Source organism: Lottia gigantea (genome assembly GCF_000327385.1).
Source record: "Lottia gigantea unplaced genomic scaffold LOTGIsca_22, whole genome shotgun sequence".
NCBI classification, from domain to species: Eukaryota; Metazoa; Mollusca; class Gastropoda; family Lottiidae; genus Lottia; species Lottia gigantea.
The window spans coordinates 2,964,088-2,979,469 of NW_008708555.1; the positions used below are offsets into that span (position 1 = coordinate 2,964,088).

Consider the following 15,382-nt stretch of genomic DNA (forward strand, 5'->3'; position numbering starts at 1 on the left):
AATTCTGTCTATGTCCTGTAATTTGCAGATCGATCCGGTAAATTTTTCATGCAATTTTTTTCACTATAAAAATTTTCCAAATTTAAGAATTTTTCGATTGCATTCGATATATCTTGTTACAAAGGGCATAAAAAGGAAAACTCGTGGTAAATTGGTTCACAAATAAGCTCTACTGGCTCCAAACCAATATTCAAGATATTCATTTTTGATTCCAGCTCATTTAAATCTTTGGTCAAAACAGAAATGCTCTATCATTTCCAGTTTGTTCTAGAAAATTTCCCGTAAAAAAAAACATTAGACAAATGGATTTGCCACACAATTGAAAGACTTGTCTATTATTTCTATGTCTTTATTATGGTTTGTGTCACTATCATGTCATGGTTATTCCAACGTAAATGAAGGATGATGTTGGTTGTTATGCTCTTCGCTTTCAGCATTGTATTGAATATTTTTATATCTTGTGGTAAGTTAAAGACATCCGTGATACACAAAAGCTGTTTGTGCCAGTAAATAATATTTATGCTGATGATTTGAAGTAGCTCTGAGGAAATTCGGTATAAATAAAGTTTCGTTGTCTGTAAATTCAATTTGTTGTACCTACATGGAGTTTGTGGTAAATAACTTAGGAGTGTAGTAAGTCATAGAAAGAAGTTTTGGGTAAGTAAAGTTTCGCTTTTTTTCGTAGTAAACTGTGTTTGTGAATTTTGTGGCAGTTGAAGTGAAAGTTGAGGTTCATAAAGGTCTGTGGTAAGTAACGTTTCGTTGTAAATTTTGAGGTAAATTCAGTTTGTTGTTCTGAAATGACATTTGCATTTGTGGTAAATACAAAGTAATGAGAGTAGTAACTTATTATAAATTATGGTTAAATACTGATATGCCTGGTAAGAGAATTTCGGGGTAAATAAATGAAGGTTTTGATAAGGGGAGTAAGTTTGTGGTAAGTAAATATAGTTTATGATAAGTTAGTAACGTTTGAAGTAACTCTTGTAGTAAATAAGTGACGTCTGTGGTAAATTGAGTTTATTAAGGTAAGTAAATGAAGATCTGGGTAAGAGATGTTTGCGTTTGTTTTGATGATCACTTTATTTTGTGTTAATGTGAAGTGCATCAAAGGTTTTAATCATTAACTTTATCTACGTGCATCAAATAGCATTTCAATTACTCAAGTTTAGTGACTATAAAAGTAGTTTGGTACTATCGGTCATTGCCTTTCAGATATTGAAATAAAATGAAATGACCTTTGCGTACCACTTATTAGACGTATGCATACGTGCAACGCAATGCGGGTGAGGCTAATATGGCAATCACAAAACCTGTATCACAAGGGATTCCGGTTCATAGTCTGACCAGATGGGTTGATTTTCTCATGCAAGCATTTCTGTGTTAACTGTTGATCTGAAAATAATTAAGAACATTTCTATATGACAATGTGCTATCCTGTATGGAATATTTTACGAAATAATTGTCAGTGGCTAATTAACGTTACCACAATGGTTTTGTCTGAATTTTAAGCTGTTTGATTGTGTATCTAGTTTTAAACTTAATCATTAATAAGGTTTGGCGACAATAAATGAAAACCACGAGAATATACTTCTAATACTTCATCATTATCGTTGTAGAGGTGTATGTCAATCAATGATAACAAATAGATTAAAACATTAGCATCTCTTGTAGAAACATTCCCCACTTGTATTAATTCACTTAATCTATTACAGAAGGCAGAAGAAGGAATTTAGCGCTAAACAAACCAGCTACACAAATTAGTCAATATTTGGGTTTTGAGGCGGGAAAGGCTAATGACGGCATTGATGGAATAAGTGTAGATACGGGAGGTTGTAGTCACACGGCGGGTTATGCTGCTCTTGTTCCAGAAACACATCCATGGTGGGAAGTTGATCTGTCACAAGAATATTATATTTCAGCTGTCGCCATTTCACATCCAGTTTACGGTGATATATTTTGATTCTTTTATCAACTCATCTTTTCGATCTACCTCTAATTTGTCAATCTACAAGCAATCAGATAACGAATTGTGGGATAGCATTTTGCTACCCCATACTTCGTCATTATAAAGCTATCCTGACACTAGTTGCAGGGTATGTCATTTCAGTGCTTCGCAGTGGTTTGCACATCATAATGCGTGCCAATGCGCAGACACAAATCGTGCAAATGTCAGCGTGGCTTTTATATTAACAATCAAAGCGTGTCATGTACCTGTTTCTTGATAAAGCCACCCTATCTCTTGCGTACCCAATGATCAAAGTCTTCTGATTTGCACTGATTTGAACATTATTCTGACATTGCTTAAATCGATCCTAAAAGCTTGAAATGGCTGCGTTTTTTTGAATAGTTTTAAAATGTCAGACGAACCACGAAGAGCTTACAATAATGGTAATGAGTTTTTCTTGAGTATAATATAACAATTGTTAAGACGATTATGTAAAAGAACAATTCTTACTAGTCAATTCCCTTTTTAGGCCAAACTCTGAAGAGAGGCACAATGAATAGATCCTTCCGGTCCTGATTAATACAATTGGGACAATGAGAAAAGATTACATGAATCATAAATGCATCCATATCCTCCAGTTTTTTTTTCTGTCAACCAGATTTTAATGTAAAGCATATTTTGTTCGTCCCTTGCTATTGGTAAACGATTTTCTGATCGAGATCTAGAAGATGATTCACTGTTACATCATATTTCGTATATATTTGTTTTAAATGATTCCTTTTAATTTTTATCATCAGATCTACCACAATTGGCTCACAATTTTTCTATTGAGATCTACACAGATGGAGAGACTATTAATGATGCTGTACTTTGTTACTATCATCCCGGTCTGGCAACTACAAATTCAACTGAGCTGTATTGGTGTAAAACTACTATTAAAGGACGCCATGTAAGAATAACCATTAATGGTAACAGGGCCGAAATGTTGCTTCTTTGTGAGGTAAGAATATGTTCGGTTGAATATTGTCTCAATGACTTAGTCACTTGTCTGCATGCATCGACGTGTAAATCACAACAATTACCAATAATTAGATGGGGTCAAGAAAGTCGAAGTTTTCATTGGAGAGGGATCGTCCGTATACTGATAATTATGCTATTTTCAAGTTTAATGCATTTGTTCATATTAACAAATTTAAATGGTAAGAGTGATGATTTGCTGGTTTGAAAATCACATGAATATTTCTCGGTCCTTAATATGAGGTTTACTTACTTAAGGGAACAAGGTAGAAATATATAACACTTTTGGATATAAGATGATGGAATTATGATACAGGATACATGGTTTTTTCATCTTTATAAGACCAATTAATTCATTTCCTTTATTGTCCCGCTCCTACATGTACTTACAAATACCAAGGATAAAATGTTTATTTGGTCTTTAATCGTAGGTTAAAGTAATCGGCTCTGAGTATTTAACTACTACGTCATTTATCAAGTTCGACAACGCCGATCTAGAATCTCCAGATATGACGTACAGTGTACAAGGATATGGTCAATGTGCTATGAAATGTTATGTGTTACCAATGTGTCATATCTTCAGTGTAAAATCGGTGTCTGATTATTATCTATGTAATATTTTCACCAACATGTACCCAAAACTCGTTGGCAATTCTACTGGCAGGCCTGGAATTGTTGCTTTTATCATGTAAGTCCCTACTAACTTTACATGATCTGACAAAGATATATACAGTGCAATGGGTGGAAATCCTATAAATGAATCGAATTTGTATTCGCTGGCTTTGACTTGATCTACTTGTTTCACATCTTTAAAACAGAAAAATATGCGAAAATTGTTCGCAAGTCATAAATGTAAAGGAGGTAACTATATGTCTAAGGAGGCAAATTTTCGAGTGAAAATGAAAAAGATTTTTGGCACAAAGTAGTCGGATATTGTTTACCTTTCAATCACCTGGTATTGTACCGATTTACAAATCTTGTCGCTGTATTTCTGGTTGAAACTTAATGAATTAAATTCAATTTTATAATCCGCATTAATTTCCGATATAACAGTTTTATTTTACATCAATCATTAGAATCACGCAATCAGCACAAAATATGAAATAAAACGAACGGAACTTATTTATGAAAAACAACGGAACGTATAGCAAATTGATAATAAACTCAAATTAATCCTAGAGAAAAAAGAGCTTACTGTGGTAATACAAATACATGTAGATATATTCTGTAAGAAATAGGAAAAGTTCTGATCAATTTTATTAACAGACCATTTTACTCGTTAACTTTCAATTGTTGATATTGTGTTGTACTTTTATCAGATTAAATATTTATAACACTATGTATTCCCAATCGTTTCATTCTATATGTCTAAATCCCATACGCTCTATCTTATGCTATTGATCTGGCGGAATATTTCATTCATAAACAATTCACGAAATATTTTAAATTCTTAAAACAGCTAATGTTCAATATTTGTTTAAATAGAAAGTTTAGCTCCTTGGTTACCGACTGAAATTACCAAGTTTGTAGGCGCGATTTGCATCCCTCTGAGGGAAAAAGCCATCTATAAAAAAAATTAAATTTAAAACAGCTGAAAGAGAATGTTGGCAGACTTCGGTCATTGACACACGTAAGTTGTGTTCGGACGATGCGCCTCGTCTTTTGCATTGTAATTCAATTTGGATTTTGGTTTATTCCCATTTCGACCCTTTCCAATTCGCCACTTCCCATTATGTCCCTTCCCGATTTGCCCCTTTTGTTTTGCCCATTTCCCATTAAGCTCCTTCTTCATTTCATGTCCCGATCTGCCACCTACCCATTTTTCCCCTTATTTCCATTTCGCCTCTTTCCCAGTTCGCCACTTTCCCATTTCGCCTCTGCCAATTTTGAATACAGACAAAGAATTGCAATTAAATTTACATCAGAAAACTTTGAAAAGGACGTACGCGACCCTCAAACTTGTTCATATAATCTCCACTGATTGAAATTATTGAATACAAATCTTAGTTTTGTTTGTGGCAGCGACATTCCATCCTAATCTTTATCAAATTCTTACTGCTCCAGAACTCAAATGCACACGGGTGTATATTTTAGACTCGAGTGTGGCCCCTTTTTACATTACTATTTATTTTGTTCCGAACAAAAACAAAAACAAAGTCCTCGCCGGTTTATAGGTCACACAAATACTTCCCGATTAAGGATGTTCAAATCCCTTTAGCTGAGGAAATCCCACTGGATGTGGGTTTTAAATATCATAAAACCACAGGCTGTGTTTTATATGGAACATTCAATGATTTCTTTCATAACCTAAATTATTAAAAAATTTTCCCCTTACGTGCTGCAGGCAGTCATATTTGAAAACGGGGACGTAAAACTTTTCATTTTCAAGACCACCCGTGGAAAATTCTACACTTATCACACAGTTCTTATTGAACACAAGAATCGTTAATGATACATGTGCTGCGTGTTCTTGATAACCACCTGGTGGGAATGTGTGAAATCTTTACCACTTGAGGGTGTTATTACACGTGCTTTGAATATGGCGGGAATGTAAATGAAGACCTCACTTGAAGATAATCATGTTCCGTTAGCCCTAACGTTAGCCCTTGATCCGTTGGCACTATAAATATTTTGGACCTCATAACCAGTCCTAATAGCCACTGCTTTAGATTTAAATTGGAATTGTCGTTATGTTACAAAAGAAATGACAAAGTAACATAACTCACTCCCTTTAATGAAGTTGGTATGTCGAACCAATGGCGAACATACTTGTCACATTAAAGAGTAATTATGCCTCACTCTTACATGAATCATCTAGAATATACATTAACACTAAATTCAAAATACTGATACATGTATAAAAGATAATGTTTTGGCATCAATGCGTCATTCCATTGCCAGACCTCAACCAAGTGGAACTTGTGGAATCTTTGCTATTGTGATAACAAATAGTTCAATTTGCAATCAAAATTCTCGCGGCATTGTTTGCGTGAGTCAGTTTGTGATAACACATTATATGATTAAAGGTAGTCCAATGCTGATACTCGACTGTTGGGCAGATCTGTATAAACCACACGCCTGTTGCGTTTTCTTTTTAACAACAGTTTTGCAGTTTGTAACATTTTTTTTTGTCATATCCCTCAATAGCTATACATGAACGTGTTAAACTAACCTCAAACTACAAATTTCTAACCGTATGATCACAGAAAGAACACGATTTGTGAGGTATTTTTGTTATTTCCTTATAAAATTCCATATTTCCAAAGCCTAGAGTATACAATGTAGATTGTGTCCGGAATTCGTACTTATGCAAATTTTTACATAATCCAACATAATCTTAGACAACAGAAAACATTCACATGGGGATAAACCTGGCTTTCAAGTTTACATCGACAAGAATCAAAGGAGTTTCCATCTTCTTGATGTTTACATTTTTACGAGAGAAAAATGGAAGAAGGTATGGGAATTATGATGCGACCTTTACCAAAAATTTCCTGTCAAGAAAAACAATTCGCGAAACGACGCCAAACGTAGAGGTAAAAATCCGGGAACTTCAAGTTATCATGTAAGGAATTCGCTGGTAGAATTTGAAGCCGCAAGTAAAAAGTAAGATGTAAGGGAGATTAAAGGTGGATTGAGTTCATTGTTTAGATTCGTTTATTTACTCTGACACCATTCAATCGACGAAGATAACATTCCCCACAATCTTAGGTCGACATTTTTATCATTGCTAAATTCTCCTTAATTATCTACCACATCGTTTTACCGTCTTCATCACAGGCTCGCTCTCTCAACAACACAAAACAAACGTCATACCGACATTTCACACGTGCACAGCTCGTAATCTGGTTCCTTTTACCAAACGACAGCTGTCGGCCATCTTTGACAGATGTAAGGATATTAGGTCGAAAGTGTTCAAAGTGATTCATTTTTACAGTGATATTCTGAACGAACAGCATACTTGTTTATTCTTATGCAGTTTGGAAAAAAACATACTGTTAGTTGGATGATTTGATTCTGTAAAACTGAGAATCTTATTCCTGATATTATGTTTTTAACAGCACAAACAATACGTTTCTGTGGAAAGCTACGAAGCACCGTAAACTTACAACCTACATATATTAATTGTTAATGTTAGTATAACTAAGTACTATCATAAATAAATCATGTATCATTTTAGTTAACTCCCAAGGACAATAATCTGGGCTTCTGTTTTCGTGGATTATAAATTTGTTATTGGATATTGAATGTGATTTATGTGATATGAATTGAATTGATGATGTGGAAGCTTTGTATCAAGTTCGTAAATTTGATTTGGTTTTAATCGTTAAAAATGGAGACATTTCCGCTAATAAAAGCTCAAAATACAGTTTTAAATGACAGAGAAGGTTTTCAAAGACTGGAATTGCCTTCAAGATCACTTAATGTTGTTACAAATCATCCATCCTTACCGTTGCGTCAAAGACCTTTGCCTGCGTCGTTTTGGCAAGAACCTAACCGACAAGTTTTACCTAGACCAGAGGAAATATTTCCAATGTGTGTTGATCCTCTTCTCCAGAGATCCTTCATGGATCAAATGTTAGCCTACAAACTCTATATGGATAGTTTGCAGATACCGCCAATATCGCCGTTATCGTCGCCTTATCCGTTCACAGAGTTCCTGTACGGACTAAAGCACCGGACTAGTATTCCACCGAATAAAGTACCTCCCCCTTTTCCCGACATCCGCCCTCCATTTATTCAACCAAACGGACATTTAGAACTACCAACGACTAAGGACACATCTGTTAGTGTCGTGAAACCCATTGCCACAAAATCACAGTCGTTATCTAGGCCGGGACATCGTTATCATCCTTTCTTACCACCCAAATAATGATCATGTCAGGTGACCTTACCTAGATAAATTACATAAGGAATAATAAATCATAAAAACTGTGTTAGATATCCGTATTAAAACTGTATCTATAACAAGGCTATCATTATAAAACTGTGTTACTGTATCAATTGTATTCAGGCTGATATAGAAAACTGTGTTACACTATCTGATGTTACTGTATTCAGGCTGATATAGAAAACTGTGTTACACTATCTGATGTTACTGTATCAAGACTAATATAGAAAACTGTGTTACACTATCTGATGTTACTGTATCAAGGCTAATATATAAAACTGTGTTACACTATCTGATGTTACTGTATCAAGGCTAATATAGAAAACTGTGTTACACTATCTGATGTTACTGTATCAAGACTAATATAGAAAACTGTGTTACACTATCTGATGTTACTGTATCAAGGCTAATATAGAAAACTGTGTTACACTATCTAATGATACTGTATCAAGGCTAATATAGAGAACTGTGTTACACTATTTGATGTTACTGTATCAAGGCTAATATAGAGAACTGTGTTACACTATCTAATGTTACTGTATCAAGGCTAATATAGAGAACTGTGTTACACTATCTGATGTTACTGTATCAAGGCTAATATAGAAAACTGTGTTACACTATCTAATGTTACTGTATCAAGGCTAATATAGAGAACTGTGTTACACTATTTGATGTTACTATATCAAGGCTAATATAGAGAACTGTGTTACACTATCTAATGTTACTGTATCAAGGCTAATATAGAGAACTGTGTTACACTATCTGATGTTACTGTATCAAGGCTAATATAGAAAACTGTGTTACACTATCTAATGTTACTGTATCAAGGCTAATATAGAAAACTGTGTTACACTATCTAATGTTACTGTATCAAGGCTAATATAGAGAACTGTGTTACACTATTTGATGTTACTGTATCAAGGCTAATATAGAGAACTGTGTTACACTATCCGATGTTACTGTATCAAGGCTAATATAGAAAACTGTGTTACACTATCTGATGTTACTGTATCAAGGCTAATATAGAGAACTGTGTTCCACTATCTGATGTTACTGTATCAAGGCTAATATAGAGAACTGTGTTACACTATTTGATGTTACTGTATCAAGGCTAATATAGAAAACTGTGTTACACTATCTGATGTTACTGTATCAAGGCTAATATAGAAAATGTGTTACACTATCTAATGTTACTGTATCAAGGCTGATATATAAAACTGTGTTACACTATCTGATGTTACTGTATCAAGGCTAATAAAGAAAACTGTGTTCCACTATCTGATGTTACTGTATCAAGGCTAATATAGAAAACTGTGTTACACTATCTAATGTTACTGTATCAAGGCTGATATATAAAACTGTGTTACACTAACTGATGTTACTGTATCAAGGCTGATATATAAAACTGTGTTACACTATCTGATGTTACTGTATCAAGGCTGATATATAAAACTGTGTTCCACTATCTGATGTTACTGTATCAAGGCTAATATAGAAAACTGTGTTCCACTATCTGATGTTACTGTATCAAGGCTAACATAGAAAACTGTGTTACACTATCTGATGTTACTGTATCAAGGCTAATATAGAGAACTGTGTTACACTATTTGATGTTACTGTATCAAGGCTAATATAGAAAATGTGTTACACTATCTAATGTTACTGTATCAAGGCTGATATATAAAACTGTGTTACACTATCTGATGTTACTGTATCAAGGCTAATATAGAGAACTGTGTTACACTATCTGATGTTACTGTATCAAGCCTGATATATCAAACTGTGTTACACTATCTGAAGTTACTGTATCAAGGCTGATATATAAAACTGTGTTACACTCTCTGATGTTACTGTATCAAGGCTGATACATAAAACTGTGTTACACTATCTGATGTTACTGTATCAAGGCTGATATATAAAACTGTGTTACACTCTCTGATGTTACTGTATCAAGGCTGATACATAAAACTGTGTTACACTATCTGATGTTACTGTATCAAGGCTGATATATAAAACTGTGTTACACTATCTGATGTTACTGTATCAAGGCTGATATATAAAACTGTGATACACTATCTGATGTTACTGTATCAAGGCTAATATAGAAAACTGTGTTACACTATCTGATGTTACTGTATCAAGGGCTAATATATATGTGTTACATTTTTTAATGTTACTGAATCAAGATATCTATATAAATCTATGTTACAGGCTATTTAATCTGTGTTACATCATTTAATGTTACCTTATCAATGCTATCCGTGTAAAACTGTGTTACATTAATGTTACTGCATCAAGATATTTATATAAAGATATGTTACAGGCTAATAAAATGTATAATGTAATGTAACAATAGATGAAATTGTTCACCAAATTGTTCAGTTTTTGACAGTGGTTTAAACTGTATTGTTTACGGACCCTTATTATATTGCTTGTGTCGCTGAAGAGACAGCAGTTCTATCCGATTATGGCGAATTTTTATACAATCCTGATCTTGTACACTCGTGGCAAACTCCAGCTGCAGAGCTTGGCAAATAAAATTCGTAATTGCTATGATGCTATCATGAGCATGTTGCATCAGTTGAAAAGTTTAAAAGCCTTAGAGTCAGAAATATTGTCGGATTGGAATGACAAACACAGCTTAGAAGGGCGGGCATGTACTATCTGATTAAGTGATATGTGGTCCAGGTTCAATAATATTAGGAACGTGTGCAAGCGAATTATATACATTTCTTTTCTAGTTCAATCTAAAAAATGATAACTGAGCGATTAGTTTTATTAAATGTAACGATCAAGGTTCACTATAAAAAAGAAGAATTACAGGTTGGGAAAGCAACATTGTTTGATCCAAATGGAGCATAAAACCGAGAGATTATTTTCAATTCAGACGTTTTTATTCATAATATATTGCATAAAGAGAACCAACAGCACTAAAGGTTTTGCTTTCATAGGTAGCACTAGCAAAATTGTCTACTTCCGGGTCCCACAAACATCGACTGACCAATTGAAAACCTTCTCCTATATTCTGGACAATATTTACATACGCTACTAGTTTATACCGTGTAAGGCCAGACGCTTTCACTCGCTCTTTTATTTGGTCGGCCATTTGTGTTCCTAGATTCGCGAATCGTTTTGCATCATATTCCTTGTCACGTAACGTGGATTCTAGAACACTGTATATTATTTGCTGTATGTTGCGTGCGCAGAATCGATCAGCATCATCAGGTGACAACTTGTACGTATTTTGATAAACAACTTCAGGTATAGTACTGTGACAATTTTTGGACATGCGTAGTCGCTTTCGATATCGGAATCGTCTGTGCCATGACGTCATTGAACATGACGTTTTACTGCTTGTATCAGAATTACAGTCATTGTGGCGCAATCTTTTCTTTTCGGCAAATAACAGCGCCCCACTTCTTGAAGAATTGTTCGAAGACATCTTGTACAGTTTTTGTGGTGAAATCAAACCTGTAGCCAATCTAGATGCACTTTCTGTAATATAAATTTTAAAAAATACACTGAATCTTAGGCATCTATAATATTATCTAATATGAGAAAGGAAAGGCTCGGGATATCCTTTTCCGGATGATCATACTGATAACCCGTTCATTTCTTTGAGCAAAAGTAAACAATCTTATCAAACCTACAAGAAAGGATACTATTGTGAACTAATGCCATACGGGATTGTCTCCTACAAAAACTAAAAACAGTAGATATGTTTTCAGGGTCTAACAATTTCTTTCAGTTGAAAATATATAAACGTAATTTCCAATACGCTCAATCCTAACTCTTCAATTAAAAGGACTGTTTGTCAGTACCCGACTGCAATATTATTAAATTTACTTTTATCATAGGTCTCAAACCCATATAACAATATTTGAGGTAAAATAAATCCATTGTCTTAGTATTAGTCATGTAATCAATGCAATCAACCAAACCAAAGCGATGATAACAAATGATGTCTTCATGACCCGTATGGCTCAGAGACATCTGAATTGGATTTGAGTGCGGAGATGAGGGCCGTCCCCAAAAGAAACTATTATCTCAAACACTTCTACGGGGTAGGTGATGCTTTGAGTCTCCCCTACCTCTTTCCACAGTACAAATCACAGCCTGTATTGAATAAGATAAGTACCTGTGTCTCAAATAACGCTGATAATCTACTACAACTGCTTAATCTGAATAATAATCCTCTTTATTAACTTAACACGCATTTTAAATCCCTCTTTTACCCTACTAAGATAACGTATCCTAGCTTCCTAAGTATATTTTCTCACTTGACAAAAAATAAATATGACATAAAGTATGATGTACAGTCTAACACATTGCTCGAAATTGAAAAATATTCTATTCAATTCAGGTAAATTAAAGTTGTAATTCATTATATAGATTATCTAGAAGTGTCTAATAAAGTAAATTATTATTTTGCCATACATGTACAGATCTATCATATCGGACATTTTTCAAGTGTAAAAATATGAGACAATATTGTTGGTAAAAATAGAAAAATATGTTCAATAGATTTCTGAAAGTGTGTTCTTTTTAATAAGCAAATGTTAATTTTACCTTATTGTTTGATGACGTCTAAACTTCCAAGTCGACTGAGTGTTGTCTTTAAGACTAGCCTCGGGTTTATTTGGACAAGAATTTAAACAAGTATGTTTACATATTAAGATTAAGATAAGAAATAACTCACACTTTTATTATAAAGGCTATAATTTATCATTCTGTTAAACAAATAACTATATATGTTAATTGCCAGCTAGTAGGATATGCACCAACATAAGAAAGGTAATAATAAACACATTATTTGCATACTTTATGGCAGTTTAGGTGCAAATAGGCGAGGTGCGGTACCTGGCGTGGTAACGACACAGGATTATCGATACAAATTCATAATTTTCTGTGATATATATACTTTGTATCGGCTGATTTCATCCAGTGAATGATTCAATACTCATTCCGACTATCTAATGGCTCTCGGTTTCTATTATAAACTGAATGACTTTTAAGAACTGAATGAATCCCGGTTGATTTTATAAACTGGATGACTCTCAACTAAGTTTTAAAACTGAATGACATTGGCAGGGAAATCAAGCAAGTTATTGATTGAATTCGTATGTGCCTTCTTTATAAATGTCCTCATAGCATGATTTTAATTTAGTAACCTACAGTAATAATCGAACCCTCAAGAGACAAGATTCTTAGTCTTGCATTAACATCCTATAATTTAACTCACTTACTTCAAAATGTTACCTATTTGATATAACATGGCTGAACTAAACCTCTATATCCATTCTTTAACCTTTTAAATATTGAAAACTTACCTTAAATCCTACCACCATATAAGCAAGGTTGGTAGGTAGGAAGATGACAAGTTAACGTGTTTTCCAGCAATCTCAAACCGTAGTGTAGTTGTTGGTAGACGTGGTATATGGATCTGAATCAGTTGGATGGTCTGTTGTCTGTTGGATGTTTGTTTGGTAGTTGAGAAACAAAGGTGGTTTGAGATATGAGAGATAAGAGAAAATGACACGAAATGGTGTTTTACGCCCCACTGTGAAAGAAGAAAGGAAATAGGAAAGACTGACATACGAGACATGGTCAATAAACAAATTGAATAAATCGATAGATCAATAATCAGTTGAATATACAGTCTAATATTTCACTTCTTACACCTGACTTATTCTCACCACAGGCGATATATCTCCAGTCTCGACAAATTTTCACTCGTTGGTTAAAAAAAATATTCTCAGTACGATTCGAGACACCCCGATGTATTGGTCTCGGAACGGTTCTGAAGAAAAGATTCGATAGTGATATTTTCGTGCCCATCTAGCCAACTGATCAGAACTTGTTACAAAAAGAATTTCCTGTGGTAAGACATTTCAGATTCGCCCGGGTCGAATGACATCACTGTGCAACTCGGCCTGAGTTACTTGATCGTCTCCATTTTTTCACAATTCGTTATGGTAGTGTAATGGTAATTTGGTAGTACAGCCTACTCCATGGATCTGAGTATTCAAACAATTTGCAAATTCCGCCATATTTTTTTGTGTCCCGATTAATTTCCTGCAGTTGCCTACTTATACAATAATGACAAAGGTCACTTTACCCTTACCCTACTCCGTGTCGTATGTGAGTTAGGGCACGCTGCATGGCGGTACCCTCCCAAATTAGCCCATTACAGAGTCCGGCGCAGAAAAATAAGAACGTAACACTCCACAAGATTATAACAAAGAAACACACATTTAGATCTCATCACCTCATTGATTAATCATAAATACTAGATATCGCTTTTTCAAGGCCAGTAACTCTGCTTAATAGACCATTAAGAGAATGTTATGAGCAATTAAATCAAGTTGGAACATGACGATTCAAGACGATAACTTGTTATGAATAAAAGAACAGGTATGGTACCATTTGAAGGGACTATAGCCGTACAATCAGATAGAGTTCTTTAATTGATAGCTGATTCGACTAACGCGTCTAGTGGTCAGTGAGGTTCTACGGGTATGAAGGTGCCCTGCCCTGTCCTCGCCCCTTACTTTCATATCTTTTATATCATTTTACATAGTGAAAGAATGATCTCTAATTATTTACCTAGCTGGCTAAAGTTACAAGCTGCATGAAGTCAAACACAAAACAATATGTCCCTTTAAGAAGATGTTAAGAAAACAAAACGAGCATCGAGTCCTTCAGTTCAGCCAGCTATCTCTCGTAAACGCAATTTGGAGGCAGAACTTAGTTGGGGCCACCTCTCCCCCCGCTTGTGAGCCTGTGAATAGTTATTGGAGAGAATATGAGATTCGTGTCGCTTCAGCAGCTAATTACGCACGCACATTACGCACAGTTCTGTGACAGAACTCTTCTAGTTTGAAATTAAATATGTTTCCCATTCCTAGAGCACTCTGTATACTTCTATGACCTTGACACCCCTTTAAGTTTCTTCATTCATGGAATACAAACATAAAGTATGTTTAACGAGTTTATGACCCGGGCCAGTCTACTCAAACTCTCTTCACATCGTCAAGTAGAACTACTTATATTATTATAGCCACAGGATTATATACTTCATTTACAGTTTGAGATGATAATAATAATACCCAGATTAAATTCTTAAGGGTAATGAAGTTTCAGGCAATGACAATCCTAAATTTTTATGCAGAACATCTTTTTTTTTTTATTGGAATTAAAGATTATGATTAACAACGCCAGCATGATTAAAGATAAATGTTTGAACTTTCTGGGTTAAGTATTTGATTATCCTTAAATTCTGAACGTTTCCATATGTTTTCATTCAAAATTAACTACTTTGATTTCGACAATGTTTCGGTGAACGGTTTTTGAATTATTGCCTTAACTTAGAATATAAGCTTCAATATCTATTTGTAAGCACGACAGAAACTAAAGTCTCCAGTGGATATGAAATGAAACCAGTTCTTAGCTTGTGTGGATAGATAAGATACGAAACTTAGTAAACCTAGTAAATATGATTTTTAGTTTAGAAGCTGTTTTCAATC

General features: G+C 34.5%; 3 protein-coding genes across 3 annotated transcripts; 2 read left to right on the forward strand and 1 right to left on the reverse strand.

Annotated features, from left to right (window-relative positions):
- Positions 1-832: 832 nt before the first annotated feature.
- LOTGIDRAFT_159958 (hypothetical protein) lies at positions 833-3,657 on the forward strand (the record flags this gene model as incomplete). The annotated part of the gene is made up of 4 exons (XM_009054647.1): positions 833-881; positions 1,716-1,949; positions 2,746-2,948; positions 3,397-3,657. The coding sequence occupies 4 exons, from the start codon at positions 833-835 to the stop codon at positions 3,655-3,657; spliced, it is 747 nt and encodes a 248-aa protein (XP_009052895.1).
- A 3,641-nt stretch (positions 3,658-7,298) lies between these two features.
- Positions 7,299-7,838, forward strand: LOTGIDRAFT_159959 (hypothetical protein; the record flags this gene model as incomplete). Its single annotated transcript, XM_009054648.1, has 1 exon — positions 7,299-7,838. One exon carries the CDS (start codon positions 7,299-7,301, stop codon positions 7,836-7,838), a length of 540 nt encoding a protein of 179 aa, XP_009052896.1.
- A 2,911-nt stretch (positions 7,839-10,749) lies between these two features.
- Positions 10,750-11,145, reverse strand: LOTGIDRAFT_115685 (hypothetical protein; the record flags this gene model as incomplete). Its single annotated transcript, XM_009054649.1, has 1 exon — positions 10,750-11,145. The coding sequence occupies one exon, from the start codon at positions 11,143-11,145 to the stop codon at positions 10,750-10,752; it is 396 nt and encodes a 131-aa protein (XP_009052897.1).
- Between the last annotated feature and the right edge of the window lie 4,237 nt (positions 11,146-15,382).